Source organism: Patella vulgata, chromosome 2 (genome assembly GCF_932274485.2).
Source record: "Patella vulgata chromosome 2, xgPatVulg1.2, whole genome shotgun sequence".
NCBI lineage: Eukaryota > Metazoa > Mollusca > Gastropoda > Patellidae > Patella > Patella vulgata.
Window position 1 is genome coordinate 64,149,019 of NC_065880.2, and position 19,560 is coordinate 64,168,578.

At 36.9% G+C, this 19,560-nt stretch overlaps 1 protein-coding gene across 1 annotated transcript in view; it reads right to left on the reverse strand.

Moving 5' to 3' along the window:
• The window catches only part of LOC126811191 (T-complex protein 1 subunit theta), a 230,372-nt gene that overhangs the window by 78,710 nt on the left and 132,102 nt on the right, over window positions 1-19,560 (reverse strand). Inside the window, exon 10 of the mRNA XM_050536755.2 lies at window positions 10,053-10,140. Within this exon, the coding sequence (XP_050392712.2) occupies window positions 10,053-10,140 (88 nt within the window). The remainder of the gene's footprint in view (window positions 1-10,052; window positions 10,141-19,560) is intronic.

Genomic DNA, 19,560 nt, shown 5'->3' on the forward strand with positions numbered 1-19,560 from the left:
CACAAGGATCAATAAAGTGAAACAAGGGCCATAACTCTAGACGTAATAAACGGAAATTGCTGAAATTCAATAGGCTTCTTCGTTTCAGTAATCTTAATAATGCATATAAATTTCAGAAAGATCGGATGATAACTTTTGACGTTAGAGCGTTCACAAGGTTCAATAAAGTGAAACAAGGGCCATAACTCTAGAGGTAATAAACGGAAATTGCTGAAATTTAAATAATGCATATAAATTTCAGAAAGATCGGATGATAACTTTTGGAGTTAGAGCGTTCACAAGGTTCAATAAAGTGAAACAAGGGCCAAATGTCTAGATGTAATAAACGGAAATTGCTGAAATTCAATAGGCTTCTTCGCTTCACTTACTTAAATATTGCATATAAATTTCACAAGTAATCTACAGAAATTGTTGAAATACGACAGGCTTTTTCGTTTTACTAATTCAAATAATGCATATAAATTTCATACAGATTGGATTACTGTTGTTGCTCGAACGTTCACAAGGTTCAACAAAGTAAAACAAGGGCCATAACTCTAGAAGTAATTGACGGATATTGCTGACATTCAATAGGCTTCTTTATTTCACTAATTTAAATGATGCATATGAATTTCATACAGATTAGGTGATAACTTTTGTCAATAGAGCGTTCACAAGATTCAACAAAGTGAAAAAAGGGCCATAACTCTAGATGTAATTAACAGAAATTTGCTGAAACTCAATAGGCTTGTTCGTTTTACTAATTTAAATGATACATATAAATTTCATACAGATCGGATAATAACTTTTGTCGTTAGAGCATTCACAAGATACAACAAAGTGAAACAAGGGCCATAACTAACGGCATAATTAACTGAAATTGCTGAAATTCAATAGAATTCTACGTTGAACTAATCTAAATGATGCATATCAATTTCAAACAGATCGGATAATAACTGTTGTCATTAGAGCGTTCACAAGATTCAACAAAGTGAAACAAGGGTCACAACTCTACATGTTATAAATGGAAATTGCTGAAATACAATAGGCTTCTTTGTTTTAGTAATTCAAATGATGCATATAAATTTCATATAGATCGGTTGATAACTTTTGTCGTTAGAGCGTTCAAAAGGTGCAAAAGAAAGTGAAACAAGGGCCATAACTCCAGAAGAAATTAACAAAAGTTTGTGAAATTAAATAGGCTTCTTCATCTCACTAATGCAAACATAATATATCAATTTCAAAACAATCAGATGGTAAATGTAGTCTGTAGAGTGTTGACAAGGGTTGTTGCATATTTATTCCTTTGTAGGTAATAATCAGATCAGATTATAAATTTTGTAGTTTGAGGGTTTACAAGGTTCTACAAACTGAAACAAGGGTCTCAACTCTGGAAGTAATCTACAGAAATTGTTGAAATTTGACAGGCTTTTTCGTTTTACTAATTTAAATAATGCATATAAATTTCATACAGATCACATGATCACTTTTGTCATTCAAACGTTCACAATCGCCAGAACTCTATAAATTATTGACCGAAATTGCTGAAATTCAATAGACCTGTTTCACAAATTTAAATGATGCATATAAATTTCATACATACCGGATGATAACTTTCATCAATCGAGCATTAATAAGGTTTAACAAAGTGAAACAAGGGCAATAACTCTAGAAGCAATTATTGTAAATTGCTGAAATTCAATAGGCTTTTTCATTTCACTAATTTAAATCATGCATATAAATTTCACAAAGATCAGGTGATAACTTTTTGCGTAAGAGCGTTCACAAGGATCAATAAAGTGAAACAAGGGCCAAATGTCTAGATGTAATAAACGGAAATTGCTGAAATTCAATAGGCTTCTTCGTTTCAGTAATTTAAATAATGCATATACACTGAGCGCCATGGAAAATGCATCATTTTTTTTTCCCAAATATTTTATTACTAGGTGGTTTTGTATGTATAATATTATGCAATACTATGAACTATTGTTTCACACAATGCTCCCAAATGCAAAAAATATCGGCCCGTGTGCACAAAAAAAATTGCACGAGATGCACATGAAAACCCCAATATTCACGTGCAGCATTGTGTGTGAGCCCTTTAAAAGCATGTTTTCAACTTAATGTGCAGTACATGAACTGTCAAACGTCAATCTGTCGTAATTTTTTGTTGGACGTGTGAAGGAATCGAGCTAGAGATGCCGAGACTTACTGAAAATCAACGGAATGAAGCCATGGGAATGTCCTGGGCTGGCATGTCTACACGTGCTATTGCCAGATACTTCAATTGTCATCAGTCCACTATTGTAAGGTTGGTGGAACGTGTTCGAGTTACTGGATCAATACATGACCGTCAACATCCTGGTCCACAACGCCTTACAACCCAGGCTCAAGACCACTACATCCGAGTCACTCATCTGCGTGACAGATTCCGCCCAGCGACTCGAACAGGTGAAGCAGTCGTCGGAAGACAAGGACCAGTAAGTGCCAACACCTTAAGACATCGTCTAAGAGAAGTAGGACTCCGTGCACGACGACCTTATGTTGGAGCTATCCTCAGGGATCATCACTGTCAGTGGCGTTTGATATGGGCTCAAGGACAACAGACATGGAGAAGAGTAGTAGACTGGCAAAGTGTGCTCTTCAGTGATGAGAGTCGCTTTCATCTTTATCACGCTGATGGCCGTCAACGTGTGTGGAGACGTCTTGGGGAACGTCTTGCAGACTGCTGCGTCTTCAAAACGAATGGATGGGGTGGGGGAAGTGTAATGGTGTGGGGAGGCTTCACATTTCATCACCGGACCGCCCTACACATTTGCAGGGGTTGCGTTAATGCTGTAGCCTACCGTGATGATGGCCCGTGGAGGACACACGCGCTACTGACATCTGTGTCGTACTTTTGGTTTTGACCCCTCTGACTTTGTACCCTTGATTACAGATTAAACATCCATAAGTGTACAAATGTGTTGTTATTGATGTGTTCCCATTTGAATATTGTTCACAATAAGAAGCAAACTAAAGGATCATTTTGTTATACGAAAAACGAAGTGATGCGTTTTCCATGGCGCTCAGTATATATTTCAGAAAGATCGGATGATAACTTTTGACGTTAGAGCATTCACAAGGTTCAATAAAGTGAAACAAGGGCCATAACTCTAGACGTAATAAATGGAATTTGCTGAAATTCAATAGGCTTCTTCGTCTCACTAATTCAAATAATGCATATAATTTTCAGAAAGATCGAAAGATAACTTTTGACGTTAGAGCATTCACAAGGATCAATAAAGTGAAACAAGGGTCATTACTCTAGACGTAATAAACGGAAATTTTTGAAATTCAATAGGCTTTTTCGTTTCAGTAATCTAAATAATGCATATAAATTTCACAAAGATCGGATGATAACTTTTGACGTTAGAGCATTCACAAGGATCAATAAAGTGAAACAAGGGCCATAACTCTAGACGTAATAAACAGGAATTGCTGAAATTTCAGCAATCTAAATAATGCATATAAATTTCAGAAACATAGGATGATAACTTTTGACGGTAGAGTGTTCACAAGGATCAATAAAGTGAAACAAGGGCCATAACTCTAGACGTAATAAACAGGAATTGCTGAAATTTCAGCAATCTAAATAATGCATATAAATTTCAGAAACATAGGATGATAACTTTTGACGGTAGAGTGTTCACAAGGATCAATAAAGTAAAACAAGGGCCATAACTCTAGATGTTATAAATGGAAATTGCTGAAATTCAATAGGCTTCTTCGTTTTAGTAATCTTAATAATGCATATAAATTTCAGAAAGATCGGATGATAACTTTTGGCGTAAGAGCGTTCACAATGTTCAATAAAGTGAAACAAGGGCCATAACTCTAGACATAATAAAAGAATATTGCTGAAATTCAATAGGCTCCTTTGTTTCACTAATTTAAATAATGCATATAAATTTCAGAAAGATCGGCTGATAACTTTTGGAGTTAGACCGTTCACAAGGTTCAATAAAGTGAAACAAGGGCCATAACTCTAGACGTAATAAACAGAAATATTAAATATTGCATATAAATTTCACAAAGATCGTATGTTAACTTTTGGCATTAGAGCGTTCACAAGGTTCAACAAAGTGAAACAAGTACGGAAATTATTGAAATTAAATAGGCTTCTTCATCTCACTAATGTAAACAACATATATCAATTTTAAAACAATTGGATGATAACTTTTGGTGTTAGAGCGTTCACAAGAAATTGTGGATGATGGACGGACCGACGGCAATATACGTTTATGTGTGATTTACATTGTCACTTTGTAAAGTGCCCCTGAACATGCTATATGAAAGGGTGCACTATAAATATGCTGTAATAATAATAATAATAATAATAACATTTCAATGTGGGCGTATAAAAACATTTTCAAACTAATTAATTTGTCATAACTTTGCTTCAAATCCTTTTCAAACATTGTAATTGCAAAGGAATGTCCTGCTATAAGAATTGGATCAAACCAGGTCATGTGACTTACCTCTCTTGGAAGTCAGAGGAGAATTCATTGCATACATAAGACGATGTTGTCTTTTATCGCTTAATATTTATTACAAATATCGAATCCTAATTAAATTCTCGGATTATCCACTACCCGCGTCTTTTTCTGTCATTTTTATATTTTTATCTCAGAAAGTGTTGTACATCTAACTCTTCATAAAGTTTATCAACTTGTACATCAAGCGCTCAATGTTCGCGTGTGACCTAATCGTCGGGCTGTTGATTAGGGGAACCCTTACAATTTTGTCCAATCTGATTAAAACACAGATCCAATTTCGTTTCGTTTTTATAGTTCAAAATTTTGATTTTACTTTACAACACTTGGATCTGGAAGTGTTATTTAACTTGTGTTCTGCTTGAAATGAGGGGTCAGCCAATCAAATGGTCTGTCGAATCGAGCGTTTGACCTTTTTTGCGTGAAACTGTGGGTAGACATTAGCAGCAATAGAAATCAAAACAAAGCAAAAGTAGATAAAAAAATACATGGCGGTCGCTAATTGGTTAATCGAATGACTGATGTAATCGGGTCAAATGTTGCTTGCTTGGTACCTGACGTCATAGAATGTGAACTCCCACTATAACTTGTTAGATCTACATGTAGTGTAGGCCATCGGAAGTATAAACCAGCGGCTGCCAGACAGGATACACCCCTCATTTTCGAGAGATGGATAGACAACAAGCTAAAAATAAAGTGATTTTTTCTACAATCAAGGGAAATAATTCAGGAAATTACAATTCGATATGCGCAAATATCGAAAGGAACCAAGATCTTTGTGTTATAAACTTACATTTCAAGTTTCAACAAAATTGGATAACCAGCGGCTGCCAGGCAGGATACGCCCACATTTTCGAGAGATGGATAGAGAACAAGCTAACAAGAAAGTGATTTTTCCTACTATTGAAGGGCCATAATTCAGGAAATTACAATTCAATATGAGCAAATATTGAAAGGAACTGAGATCTTTGTGTTATAAACTTACATTTCAAGTTTCAACAAAATCGGATAAAAATTGTGACCTCTATAGGGTCCACAACCTTGATATACCATATTTTTACGCTATTTGAGAAGGAACGGTGGCCATTTTGTATGTCAAATTTGGGTTGATTTTCACGAAATTCGAATTCAGTCGTCCTTAGGGAGTAACAGTGATATAATAATACAGTTTTATAAATCGGATAAAAATTATGACCTCTATAGGGTCCACAAGCTAAAAACGCGATTTTTCGTACAATCAGGGGCCATAATTCAGGAAGTTACGGTCCGATATGCGCGAATATCGAAAGGAACTGAGACCTTTGTATGCCATTTTGTATGTCAAATTTGGGTTGATTTTCACGAAATTCGAATTCAGTCGTCCTTAGGGAGTAACAGTGATATAATAATACAGTTTTATAAATCGGATAAAAATTTTGACCTCTATATGGTCCACACGCTAAAAACGTGATTTTTCGTACAAACAGGGGCCATAATTCATGAAGTTTCGATCCGATACATGCCAATATCGAAAGCAGACGAGATCTTTTGGAGATAAACCTATATTTTAAGTTTCCTCAAAATTGGATAAGAATTGTGACCTGTAGAGTGTCCACAAACAAATTGTGGACGGACGGACGGACAGGGGCGACGAAAATATACGTCCACATGAAAATGTAGGCGTATAAAAACGAAACGAAATATAGATAATAATAATAATAATATCATTTATATAGCGCTAGTCCACACAGAGTATGCTCATAGCGCTTGTGATTCAGTTCTGTACAATGAAAGTTCAATACCAAGGCACCACTAAACATAACGTTTAAATAAATACGTCTTCAATAAGGTTTAAAATGTTGATAAGGATGGAGATTTTTTTAGGTGGATAGGAAGATTGTTCCAGTATACTGCAGCAGTGTATTTAAAAGATCACGCACCAAAAGATTTCAAGTTGTAATTAGGAATCGTTAGAAGAAGTTTATCATTTGATCGAAGGTTTCTAGACGAGGAATGGTGGTGGACAAGATCTTGTAGGTATGAAGGTGCTGTTCCATTCACTGATTGATATGTCAGACACAGCAATTTGAATTCAATCCGCTCATTTATCCGAAGCCAGTGTAAAGAAGTCAATACAGGAGAAATGTGTTCACGTGGGTTTGTTTTGCAGATTATTCTGGCGGCTTTGTTTTGTATTCTTTGTAAACGTTGTGATTGTTCATGTGTTATGCCAATTAAAATACTGTTGCAGTAGTCAAGTCGGGAAATGACCAAACAACGAACTAGTGTTGATGCAGCATCTTCGGTGATCAGATGGCGTATTGATCCAATATTCCTGAGATGATAACTACAGGTTTTACATAGAGAACTAATGTGGGATTCCATAGAAAGATTATTGTCCATAATCAGACCAAGATTTCTAACTGATGTTTTAAAGTTTATAACTGATTGTTCAATATATAGACTCCACATTTTTCTAGTCTGCGAGCAGGACCTACAACTAGGATTTCAGTCTTGTCAGAATTTAGCTTCAACATGTTGGTATCCATCCAGAATTTCACATTTTTGATACAGGCTTCCATATGGGAGCAGGTTAGGTTTTGACTGACATTGTCTGGTTTAAAAAAGTCAATGATCTCTATTTTAATTAGATTGATTTTTGTCCTGTATATGCTTCATGAGTGTTTTTTTGGGAATCCAGTATTTTTCTAGTAAGATTGGATATCTCTACTTTCTATATATATATACCAAAATTACCATACTTTTATTGGAAATAATCACCCGATAAATACTTTTCTGGGAACCCATCTTTAAGTATTTTATATGTTCAATATATGCTGATTTTGAAGATTTTCATGAAATTCAAACTCAACCAACAATACGGTGTAACGTTGAGATATTCGAACGTTTTTTTAAATCAGATAATAATTGTGACCTCTTGACGGACCACAAGCTAGAAACGCGATTTTCGTACAATCAGGGGCCATAATTCAGGAAGTTACGATCCGATATGTGTGAATATCGAAAGGAACCAAGATCTTTGGGTTATAAACATGCATTTCAAGTTTATCAAAATCGGGTGAAAATTGTGACTTATAGAGAGTCCACAACCTTGATATACCACATTTTTACACTATTATCGTACGAGGCGCGGCCATTTTGGTCTGATTTTCACGAAATTCGAACTCAACCATCATTAGGATGTAACTGTGAAATATTCAAATGTTTTTTTTTTTAAATCGGATAATAATTGTGACCTTTAGAGGGACCACAAGCTAAAAACGTGATTTTTCATACGATCAAGGGCCATAATTCAGGAAGTTCCGATCCGATATGGGCGAATATCGAAAGGAACCAAGACCTTTGTGATATAAGCATCAATTTACGGTTGCATCAAAATCTGAAAACCAGCGGCTGCCAGGCAGGATACGCCCACATTTTCGAGAGATGGATAGACAACAAGCTAAAAAGAAAGGATTTTTCATACAATCAGGGGCCATAATTCAGGAAGTTACTGTCCGATATGCGCGAATATCGAAAGGAACCGAGATCTTTGGGTTATAAACTTACATTTCAAGTTTCAACGAAATCGGACAAAAATTGTGACCTCTATAGGGTCCACAACCTTGATAAACCATATTTTTACGCTATTTGAGAACGAAGGGCGGCCATTTTGTCTGTCAGTTTTGGGCCTATTTTCACGAAATTCGAACTCAGACGTCCTTAGGGTCTAACGGTGATATAATAATTCAGTTTTTTAAATCAGATAAAAATTATGACCTCTATGGGCTTCACAAGCTTAAATCGCGATTTTTCGTACAATCAGGGGCCATAATTCAGGAAGTTACGTTCCGATATGTGTGAATATCGAAAGGAACCGAGATCTTTGGGTTATAAACTTACATTTCAAGTTTCATAAAAATAGGATTAAAATTGTGACCTCTATAGGGTCCACAACCTTGATATACCATATTTTTACGCTATTTGAGAACGAAGGGCGGCCATTTTGTCTGTCAGTTTTGGGCCGATTTTCACGAAATTCAAACGTTTTTTTAAATCGGATAAAAAATTATGACCTTTATAGGGTCCACAAGCTAAAAACGCGATTTTTCGTACAATCAGGGGCCATAATTCAGGAAGTTACGGTCTGATATGCGCGATTATCAAGGGAACCGAGATCTTTGGGTTATAAACTTACATTTCAATTTTCAACAAAATCGGATAAAAATTGCGACCTCTATAGGGTCCACAACCTTGAAATACCATATTTTTACGCTATTTGAGAACGAACGGCGGCCATTTTGTCTGTCAATTTTGGGCCGATTATCACGAAATTCGAACCCAGCCTTCCTTAGGGTGTAACGGTGATATAATAAAACGTTTTTTTAAATTGGATAAAAATTATGACCTCTTTAGGGTCCACAAGCTAAAAACGCGATTTTTCGTACAATCAGGGGCCATAATCCAATATGGCAATATCGAAAGCAGCCGAGATCTTTTGGGGATAAACCTATATTTCAAGTTTCGTCAAAGAATTGTGACCTGTAGAGAGTCCACAAACAATTGTGGACTGACGGACAGGGGCGACGGCATAATACGTCCACATGAAAATGTGGGCGTATAAAAATCGTGGCCTCTAGAGGGTCTACAACCTTGATATACCACATATTCACACCATTTGCGTTTTACGAGGGGCGGTCATTTTGTCCGCCAATTTTGGTCCGATTTTTATGAAATTCGAACTTGGCCATCATTATGGTGTAACAGTGATGTATTCACACGTTTTTTTTAAATCGGATAATAATTGTGACCTTTTGATGGACCACAAGCTAAAAACGTGATTTTTCGTACAGTCAAGGACCATAATTCAGGAAGTTACGATCCGATATGCGCAAATATCGAAAGAACCAAGATCTTTGGGTTATTAACATTTATTTCAAGTTTCATCAAAATCGGATCAAAATTTTGAGCTCTAGAGGGTCCACAACCTTGATATACCATATTTTTTACACTGTTTGTGTTCGAGGGTCGGCCATTTTGTCCGATTTTCACGAGATCTGAACTCAACCATCATTATGGTGCAATGGTGATATATTCAAACGTTTTTTAAATTGGAATAAAATTGTGACTTCCAATTTTTCATACAATCAGGGGCCATAATTCAGGAAGTTATGGTCCGATATGTATGCGCAAATATCGAAAGGAACCAGGAACCGAGATCTTTGTGTTATAAAGTTACATTTCAAATTTCCACAAAATTGGTTCAAAATTGTGACCTCTATAGGGTCCACAAGCTAAAAACGTGATTTTTCAAACCATCAGGGGTAATAATCCATGAAGTTTCGATCCGATTCATGCCAATATCGAAAGCAACTAAGATCTTTAGGAGATAAACCTGTATTTCAAGTTTTGTCAAAATCGGATAATGAATTGTGACGGACGGGGGCGACGATAATATATGTCCATATGAAAATGTGTCGTATAAAAATTAAATCATTGATCCAAATTTGAAAATACTGTGTTTCTTGAAATTGTCATCAAAAATGTAAAAATATTTACCCTGTTTGAAAATAACAAGTGGTGTATTTCCTACTTCATCAACATAAACTTGACTACAGAAACCGATCTCTCTTGACGTAGGTGGTGCCTGAAATTTAAAGATAAACTGTCAGGCAATGAAATATACGCTCATATAGATTAGATGTTAACTTTTGTCATTCGGGTGTTCACAAGTTGAAACAGGGGAACTCTAAAAAGTAATTAATGGAAATTGTTGAAATCCAATACGGTAATAGGCTAATATGAAACAACATATATAAATTTGATAAAGATCGGATGATAAATGTAGCCTTTTAATCCAGGAGCTAATGACAAAATAATATGGTCATTAGTTACAAAAGGTTTGACCGCCAAAATCTGTAGCAGGTGTCAGTATGAGTGTGACTCAACCATCCTTACGGTGTAACGGTGATATACTAAAACGTTTTTTAAATCGGATAAAAATTATGACCTCTATAGGGTCAAGCTAAAAACGCGATTTTACGTAAAATCAGGGGCCATAATTCAGGAAGTTACGGTCTGATATGAATGAATATCAAAAGAAACTGAGATCTTTGGGTAATAAACTTATATTTCAAGTTTCAACAAGATCGGATAAAAATTGTGAACTCTATAGGGTCCACAAGCTAAAAACGCGATTAATCCATGCCAATATCAAAAAGAACCGAGATCTTAGGGAGATAAACCTATCGGATAAAAATTGTGACCTGTAGAGTGTCCACAAACAATTGTGGACGGATGGACGGACAGGAGCGACGTATAAAAATCAATTGGTCAGATAGGGCACTGCTGGGGCGTATCCACCGCAGTGCCTTAAAGTAGCACCCGTGGGGCCAAAAATTAGGTCACAAGTTACATGACTGAAACTTTCTGGGGACAATGGCATACATAATCGGAGTAAGTATTTCACAAATCTAACCAAAATTTTCGGGGCTTTCCCCAAGTCATACCACACCCAATATCGCCTCACGGGGCTAAAGTATGTCCGACCACACCCTAAAAATGGGGCTTTTTATATGGTCATCAGTTACATGGCTGAAACTTACCAGAAACAAAGATTCACACTTTGTAAATTCAATTTTCAACTAGAACTGCAATGCAGTAATGACAGGTTTCACCGGTGCCACGTTACCATTGAGAGAGAGAAAGGGGGTTTAATGTCCACTCGACACAAACTAGGTCATTTTGGGACTAACATATGGTTTTAATTTAGCAGTCTTTAGCAGTGGGAGGAACCAATGAAACCGTTAAACCGATTTCCGCATTAACATTGCAAAAGTGTTATAAAATGGACACAGATTCAACTCAATCCAGCAATATCAATTCCATTTATACATTTGTTACCAAGGGTTGGATATGTCAAAAAAAGTGAAACTGACAAAATTTGTTACTAACTTACCGCTGACTATCTAATGTGATATCAAAATGCGACAAAAAATCTTAACCATCGGCTGCCAGGCAGGATACGCCCACATTTTCGAGAGATGGATAGAGAACAAGCTAACAAGAAAGTGATTTTTCCTACAACCAAGGGCCATAATTCAGGAAATTACAATTCAATATGCGCAAATATAGAAAGGAACTGAGATCTTTGTGTTATAAACTTACATTTCAAGTTTCAACAAAATCCGATAAAAAGTGTGACCTCAATAGGGTCCACAACCTTGATATACCATATTTTTACACTATTTGAGAACGAACGGCAGTCATTTTGTCTGCCAATTTTGCCGAAATTCGAACTCAGCCATCCTTAGGATGTAACGGTGATATAATAATATGGTTTTTTTAATCGGATAAAAATTATGACCTCTATGGGGTCAACAAGCTAAAAACGCGATTTTTCGTACAATCAGGGGCCATATTTCAGGAAGTTACGGTCAGATATGCGTGAATTTCGAAAGGAACCGAGATTTTTGGGTTATAAACTTACATTTCAAGTTTCAACAAAATCGGATAAAAATTGTGACCTCTATAGGGTCCACAACCTTGATATACCATATTTTTACGCTATTTGAGAAAGAACGGCAGCCATTTTGTCTGTCAATTTTGGGCCGATTTTCACGAAATTCGAACTCAGCCATCCTTAGGGTGTAACCTCTGTAGGGTCCACAAGCTAAAAACACAATTTTTGGTAAAATCAGGGGCCATAATTCAGGAAGTTACGGTCTGATATGCGCGAATATCGAAAGGAACCGAGATCTTTGGATTATCAACTTAGATTTCAAGTTTCAACAAAATCGGATAAAAATTGTGACCTCTATCACTGAGAAATAGGTAAAGGTTAAAACGTACGTTTGCCGTATTAAAAACTCGCAAAACGGTCAATACCTACGTATCTCAATAAAAAAAAATAAAATTCGGATTATAACTCCTCATTATGGCTTAAAATCTCTAGATAAGGTGTGTTAATTAACAAGGGTAAAAAATGGACTGAAAGGCGAGTTAATTATCGCTAGGTGTGAACAACTCTGGGACGGTGCGTTTTCTGTACTGAGTATGTTAATTAACCGACGGGTTAAAAACGAATGACACGGTGTGTATTGTTTAATTGGTGTGTTTTCTCGATAGTTGTTATAACTGCACCAAAAGGGTATAATCAAGGGCCAGCCGACTTTATCTGACGCGTGAGTGTTAAATGGAAACTTGGGAAGGAAAATTGTTTTTACCGTGCGATTTTTCATTCGCCGGTGTGTTTTTCGCAAATAGGACTTTGTATAAAGACAGGTCTTTATATGTGGAAGTTGTACGGGGCTGTTTCTTCTATGCATCTTTTGTATAAAATTTGTTGATGAACATAAGACGCAGTACGTGTTTTATAGTCACGCCACTTATAAAGTTGCATAATAAAATATAAATATGGACCCTAATCTGTCGTAAAAAGGTGAAAACAATGTCGTCATTTATAAGTATCCAGCAGTCAGGCCCCAATTTGAATATATCCGGGTATATAGCGATAAGCTAAATTTACCGTATGTCTATATATATTCTTTTGTTCTGACAATTTATTGTTTTGCGGGTTGAAATTAGTACCACGTAAACGGTAACTCATTGCCGGTTTATTGTTTTGCGTGTTGAAATGAGTACCGCGCAACCCGTAGCTCATAGCCAGTTTATTGTTTTGCGTGTTGAAATTAGTACAATGTACGTAACCCGTACTTGTTTCGTTGCAACTTTTAATAGATAACCATTTGGCAATTATATTTATATTATAAACAAAAAAATGTTAGCTGTTCAATAATAATTGTTATATAGCCAGCGTATTTAACAATCATCACATAGATGGTTTCCTATACCGTTAGGGTTTGAACAGTGTTTCATTAATAATTAATTAGACCTAGCAAAACTTATTTAACAATCGTCACATATAGATGGTTTCCATAGCGGTCAGATTAAAGTACATAGTTGAGTATTGGTGGGAGGACATATGAAATTTCATATATTATATAAATCCCATGTAATTTCGTCAAATCACTTCATTGTGGAAGCGGGCGCTACATTAAGTTATTTGAGACACACTCTTCTATAATTAAACTAATTTTCTTTACGATGTCGGTTCGATATCAGTGTTGGTGTACGCGTTGTGATGAAGTGAAGAATATAATCGTCGAACTGTCAAGGAACACATCGTAGCCGAAAGAGACAGAGGGATTATTAAAAGATGTATTGCATAATGGTGTTTATTTTGCCATCCGGTTTAACAGTTCGCCGGATAATGAAATGTCCTTACAAATAGTCAGGACCCACATAATGCGCACAATAATAAATTTTCTGAAATAATAATTCAAACAAGTCAAATGATTAATTGATTCCAAGTATATATCATGGCATGTCAGTACAGACTACTGCAATAAGAGTTATTTTCTTTATTACAAATAATCACAAATAACCAAATCAAAATAAGACAATAATCGTCATAAATTTATTCACATTTTTGATATTTTCAATAATACCATTATTGATCATGAAAGCTAATTAATAGCTGAGAGACTAATCTTGTCGGCTCATAATCTTAATTGGTTAATTAACACATCAGTGTTATAAACTCTACCAAATGTTGACTCATCTGATTGTGTATTGGTCTGTTTATAAAGTTTAACACTGATATGTTTATTACCCGAGATTATGAGCCGATTATAAGATTAGCCAACATATGATTTTACCATAATATATTAACATGGAGTTTTAAAGTTATAAAAGAGAAACCAACATATTTTTGAAAATCAATATTAATTTCATTTTCAGAGAACGTCTATTGGAAAATTGTTAGCTGATCCAACAGATTCCCCATTCCCCACATTGCAAAACAGATCAACATGTCAAATCGATTCAGTTACTGGTATAAGGTTTTAAAATATATATTTTTTTATACTTTAACTTATAAATGCAACACACAAACTGCTTACCTTATTTATACAATAGACGATAAATATCCCAAAGAATAACCCGGTTCAGTTTCTTTCCAATAATTATCACAAAAAAAAATCATTAAATTTCATTTTTCCAGAAATAGCCTAACAAAAAAGCGTGTATTAGTTAAAGGGGCATGGTGCGATATAAGGGATGATTTTTGTGCCAAATTACAAAAATTATCACCACCGGTTAAGGAATGATTTTATTGACAGGAGTATGTCAACTGCGAATATGATGATCAAGTATTCTTTTCACACGCTGCATGCGCCAACCTTCAAGTCTATACCGATTCAAAAATTTAATTATCTCTCATATCCACAATTTTTAAAGCCTGAGTTTTATCGTAAATAAAATTAATAGAATCCGTTGTAACCTACTGGTAATACATGATGTAAATTGCAGGAGATGGGGTGTGCTATTCATCAGAGCCCGTTCGTAATTTAGCCATGACAACGGCACATATTCTGTGTGAAAATCCAGATTGGTCGCGTCCCAATGATTTCTTACTACAAGGACGTAACTAGCTCAGAGAAACGATGAGGTGGGGAGTGTTCTCAAGGGGTGCTGTAAAATTGACGGACAATGTATATCTATTGTTTTTATGGACGACAATTTTTTCAAAGGGGGGGGGCTTTGCCCCACCTGCCCCTTAGTTACGGGCCTGACTTACTGACAATACAGAATATAAGTATTGTCTACAAGACTACGGCATGGTTCGTCGTTCGTTCGTTCTAGGTGTTAAACGTCTGCTTCCACATAAGTGATATCGCAGACAAGACATAGGAGAGCCGAAGCTGATTCCTGTTTTTTAGAATATGATTTTGCAATCTTTCCATTTGGCCTTAGGCCATGGATTTGGTTTAGTGGGAAGTTCTTCCCTTTATTTAATACAAAACATATGGATTGGTAGATGTCATCGTTTGGGGTTAGTGTTTAGGTGCCAGGCCCGTCTTATTGTGGCCTCCCCTTTCTCCACTGTCCCACTCTCTGGGTTTGGTATCAGTTTTATTTGCGGAATAGTGTTTAGGTGCCGTAACTCCCCCTTAATCCACTATCCTGCTAGTTTGGTAGATGTCATCTTTGTGGGGTTTGTGTTTAGGTGCCAGGCCCGTCTTATCGTGACCTCCCCTTACTCCACTATCCCACTCTGTAGGTTTGGTGTCTTTTTTTGGTGGAATAGTTTTTAGATGCCGAGTCCGTCTGATCGTGACTCCCCCTTACTCCACTATCCTGCCAGTTTGGTATAAATCCCCTATGTAGTTTAGTGTTTAGATGCCGGGTCCGTCTAACCGTGACCCCCTCTTACTTCACTATTCTACTTAGTCCAACTGTGTCCATTAGGGCGTGGATTTGTTCGAAGATTTGCAGTTTCAGATCTGGTCTCGGGAAGAGTAGGTTCTTAGTGTTGAATGGTATGTTGTTGGTCTCCATTGTTCTCACTAGTTCCTCTCTCCTCCTCCTCGTATACCTTGCGGTCTACCAGGACATGGTTGGCGGTACATTCTTCTCCGCACTCACAGATGATGACTTGGTATTTGTAGTCTCGCAGCCGCTCTTTCAACCTTAGCTTCGATAAAGTCTATAAATATCTCTTCTAGGGTGATTGAGTGTTGTCTTTGTGTAGATCTTGTCATCCAGCCGGAATCTGTATGTGTCAAGTTCAACAAGATTTAATTCCCAGATTGAATTGACGTGTCTTTTGACCATACTGTGGATTTCCGTGGTGCTGTAGTCTATGGGGCGGAGTGGTGCTGTGTCCTTGAGACCTTCATTGGCGAGTCGATCTGCCTCCTCGTTTCCTCTAATGTTGACTTGTGATGGAATCCACACGAGTTCTACTTTGCTTCCCTTCTCTAAAACCCTCTGGTACAGCTGCCTGATTTCCAAAATGACTTCTGGTCTTGAGTCCGAGTTGTCATTTTGGATTGAAATCAGACTGCTCAGAGAGTCGCTTGGAATGACGAACTTACTAGTCTTTTGATGGGAAATCCATGATATAGCGTCACGAATGGCCACAAGCTCTGCAGTGTACACCGAACAGTTATTGGGCAGTTTCCTGCTTATTCCCTGTTTGGCAGGTATATTCCAAACGAGCCGGTGCCCCTTTCAGGATTGCGTGAGCCATCCGTGTACACATGGTCCCAGTCATCAGACGGCCAGTTGTCTTCCAGGTGTTCTAGAGAGAAAGCATGTGCAGCAGTGGGGTTGTTTTTCTTGTCGGTTTTCTGTAGTAGATCTAGATTAACCGACGGTATAGGGAGCGTCCAAGGGGCGATCACTGGGGGGTCGTGTTCATTTATCACGAGCTCCCCCAGTCGCAGTTCCTTGATTGTTTCCCTGATACCCCGGCCGAAGCTTTTCTTTCTAGGATCTCTCACATATCTTGTATTTTTTAGACTGACAAAGGTTGGGGATCTTTCGCCCAGTTGCGAGATCTTAGCCCAGTACCTTGTCGCTAGTTCTTTTCTTCTTAGGGATAGGGAATCTGCCAACATTCACCTGTATCTTTCTATCGCTCAGAAAGCTTTTGATCCACCGAAACATTATGCCCGTTATACCAATACGTCCTAACTTGAAGAGCAGCCCGTCTAGCCAGACTAAATCGAAAGCCTTAGTTAAATCTACGGCATGGTAGCAATTTGTTGTTAAAGGTGTTTCTATTTTAGTCAATTATCGATTCCTATTGATAGCACGTAATTTGGAAACTTGACTGACGGTATGCATTGACTCAGACTTTTTGGTGGCGAAATAAAAAGGTCATCAAGGTATTATCCGACTGATAACGTGTTAATGTGCATGTGTTCAGCAAGGTTGACAGTGACTTCTGACGATGTGTGCTTAAAAACAGGAGATGAAGGCATTTAATTCATTTGTGATTTAAACCCGAAGATATATTACTTCAGATGTGATTTATCAATTTAAAATGCATTGTGTAACTTATTTGTCAGAATGGAAATGGCTATTTCAATGGACAAAACTTTCGCCCACGGCAAGACCAGCATCTATGTGTGTAAATTTTGAAATTTCGTAATTTTAATGAGTTTGAAATAGTCGATCGATGCAAGTATTAAAATGTTGAACATATTGATGAAGTAATGTATCGGTACAACCATAATTCTGTTTATTTTATTATATAAATGCCTGCCAATGTTTGATATTTGTTATATTTTCAATATAAGCCAGTAAAATCTGCGTGTCTAACCATGTTAAATTAACAATCTTTTTTTGCATGCCGTATTAGCTGATATTCGACTACGATATCACTGCAGTGGAATCGCACGATAAATACATAAACCTATTTCAAACCAGCTATGGATGTGCTGACTGTACATGCGTGAAAGTCAGACTTTTTAAAATTCGCCTAGATGGCGGTTTAAAATAATCACGGAGGTCGGCAGTTTACTCAAATTCGCGAAGGAAATTTAGAGCGGAATTTTGAGCTTGGCCAGAGCAGATTGATTAACTGACGTCGTCGATTTTTACATTTATATTTTATTATGCAACTTTATAAGTGGCGTGACTATAAAACACGTACTGCGTCTTATGTTCATCAACAAATACAAAAGACGCATAGAAGAAACAGCCCCGTACAACTTCCACATATAAAGACTTGTCCTTATACAAAGTCCTATTTGCGAAAAACACACCGGCGAATGAAAAATCGCACGGTAAAAACAATTTTCCTTCCCAAGTTTCCATTTAACACTCACGCGTCAGATAAAGTCGGTTGGTCCTTGATTATACCCTTTTGGTGCATTTATAACAACTATCGAGAAAACACACCAATTAAACAATACACACTGTGTCATTCGTTTTTAACCCGTCGGTTAATTAACATACTCAGTACAGAAAACGCACCGTCCCAGGGTTGTTCACACCTAGCGATAATTAACTCGCCTTTCAGTCCATTTGTCACCCTGGTTAATTAACACACCTTATCTAGAGATTTTAAGCCATAATGAGGAGTTATAGTCCGAATTTTATTTTTTTATCGAGATACATAGGTATTGACCGTTTTGCGAGTTTTTAATGCGGCAAACGTATGGTTTAACCGTTACATATTTCTCAGTGTATAGTGTCCACAACCTTGATATACCATATTTTACGCTATTTGAGAACGAACGGCGGCCATTTTGTATGTCAATTTCGGGCCGATTTTCACGAAATTCAAACTCAGCCATCCTTAGGGTGTAACGGTGATATAATGGAACGTTTTTTTAAATCGGATAAAAATTATGACCTCTATAGGGTCCACAAGCTAAAAACACGATTTTTGGTACAATCAGGGGTCATAATTCAGGAAGTTACGGTCCGATATGCACGAATATGGAAAGGAACCGAGATCTTTGGGTTATAAACTTACATTTCAAGTTTCAACAAAATCGGATAAAAATTGTGACCTCTATTGGGTCCACAAGCTAAAAACGTGATTTTTCGTACAAACTGGGGCCATAATCCATGAAGTTTCGATCCGATACATGCCAATATCGAAAGCGGCCGAGATCTTTGAGATAAACCTATATTTCAAGTTTCGTCCACAAGCTAAAAACGTGATTTTTCGTACAAACTGGGGCCATAATCCATGAAGTTTCGATCCGATACATGCCAATATCGAAAGCAGCCGAGATCTTTGAGATAAACCTATATTTCAAGTTTCGTCAAAATCTGATAAGAATTGTGACCTGTAGAGAGTCCACAAACAAATTGTGGACGGACGGATGTCCGAACGGACAGGGGCGACGGCATAATACGTCTACATGAAAATGTGGGCGTATAAAAAGTGATTCTGACAAAATTGTTTGGTGTTGACAAGGAAGATGCTAGAAGCAATTTGTGGACATCTATACAATCGTATTGATCCAATCTATAAGTCACTTGGAATCAAATATAATTTTAAACGAATAAAAAATATATTGCATTTATCGTTTTGAAGGCTAACCAGCGGCTGCTAGGCAGGATACGCCCACATTTTCGAGAAAAGAATAGAGAACAAGCTAAAAAGAAAGTGATTTTTCCTACAATCAAGGGCCATAATTCAGGAAATTACAATTCGATATGCGCAAATATCAAAAGGAACCGAGATCTTTGTGTTATAAAC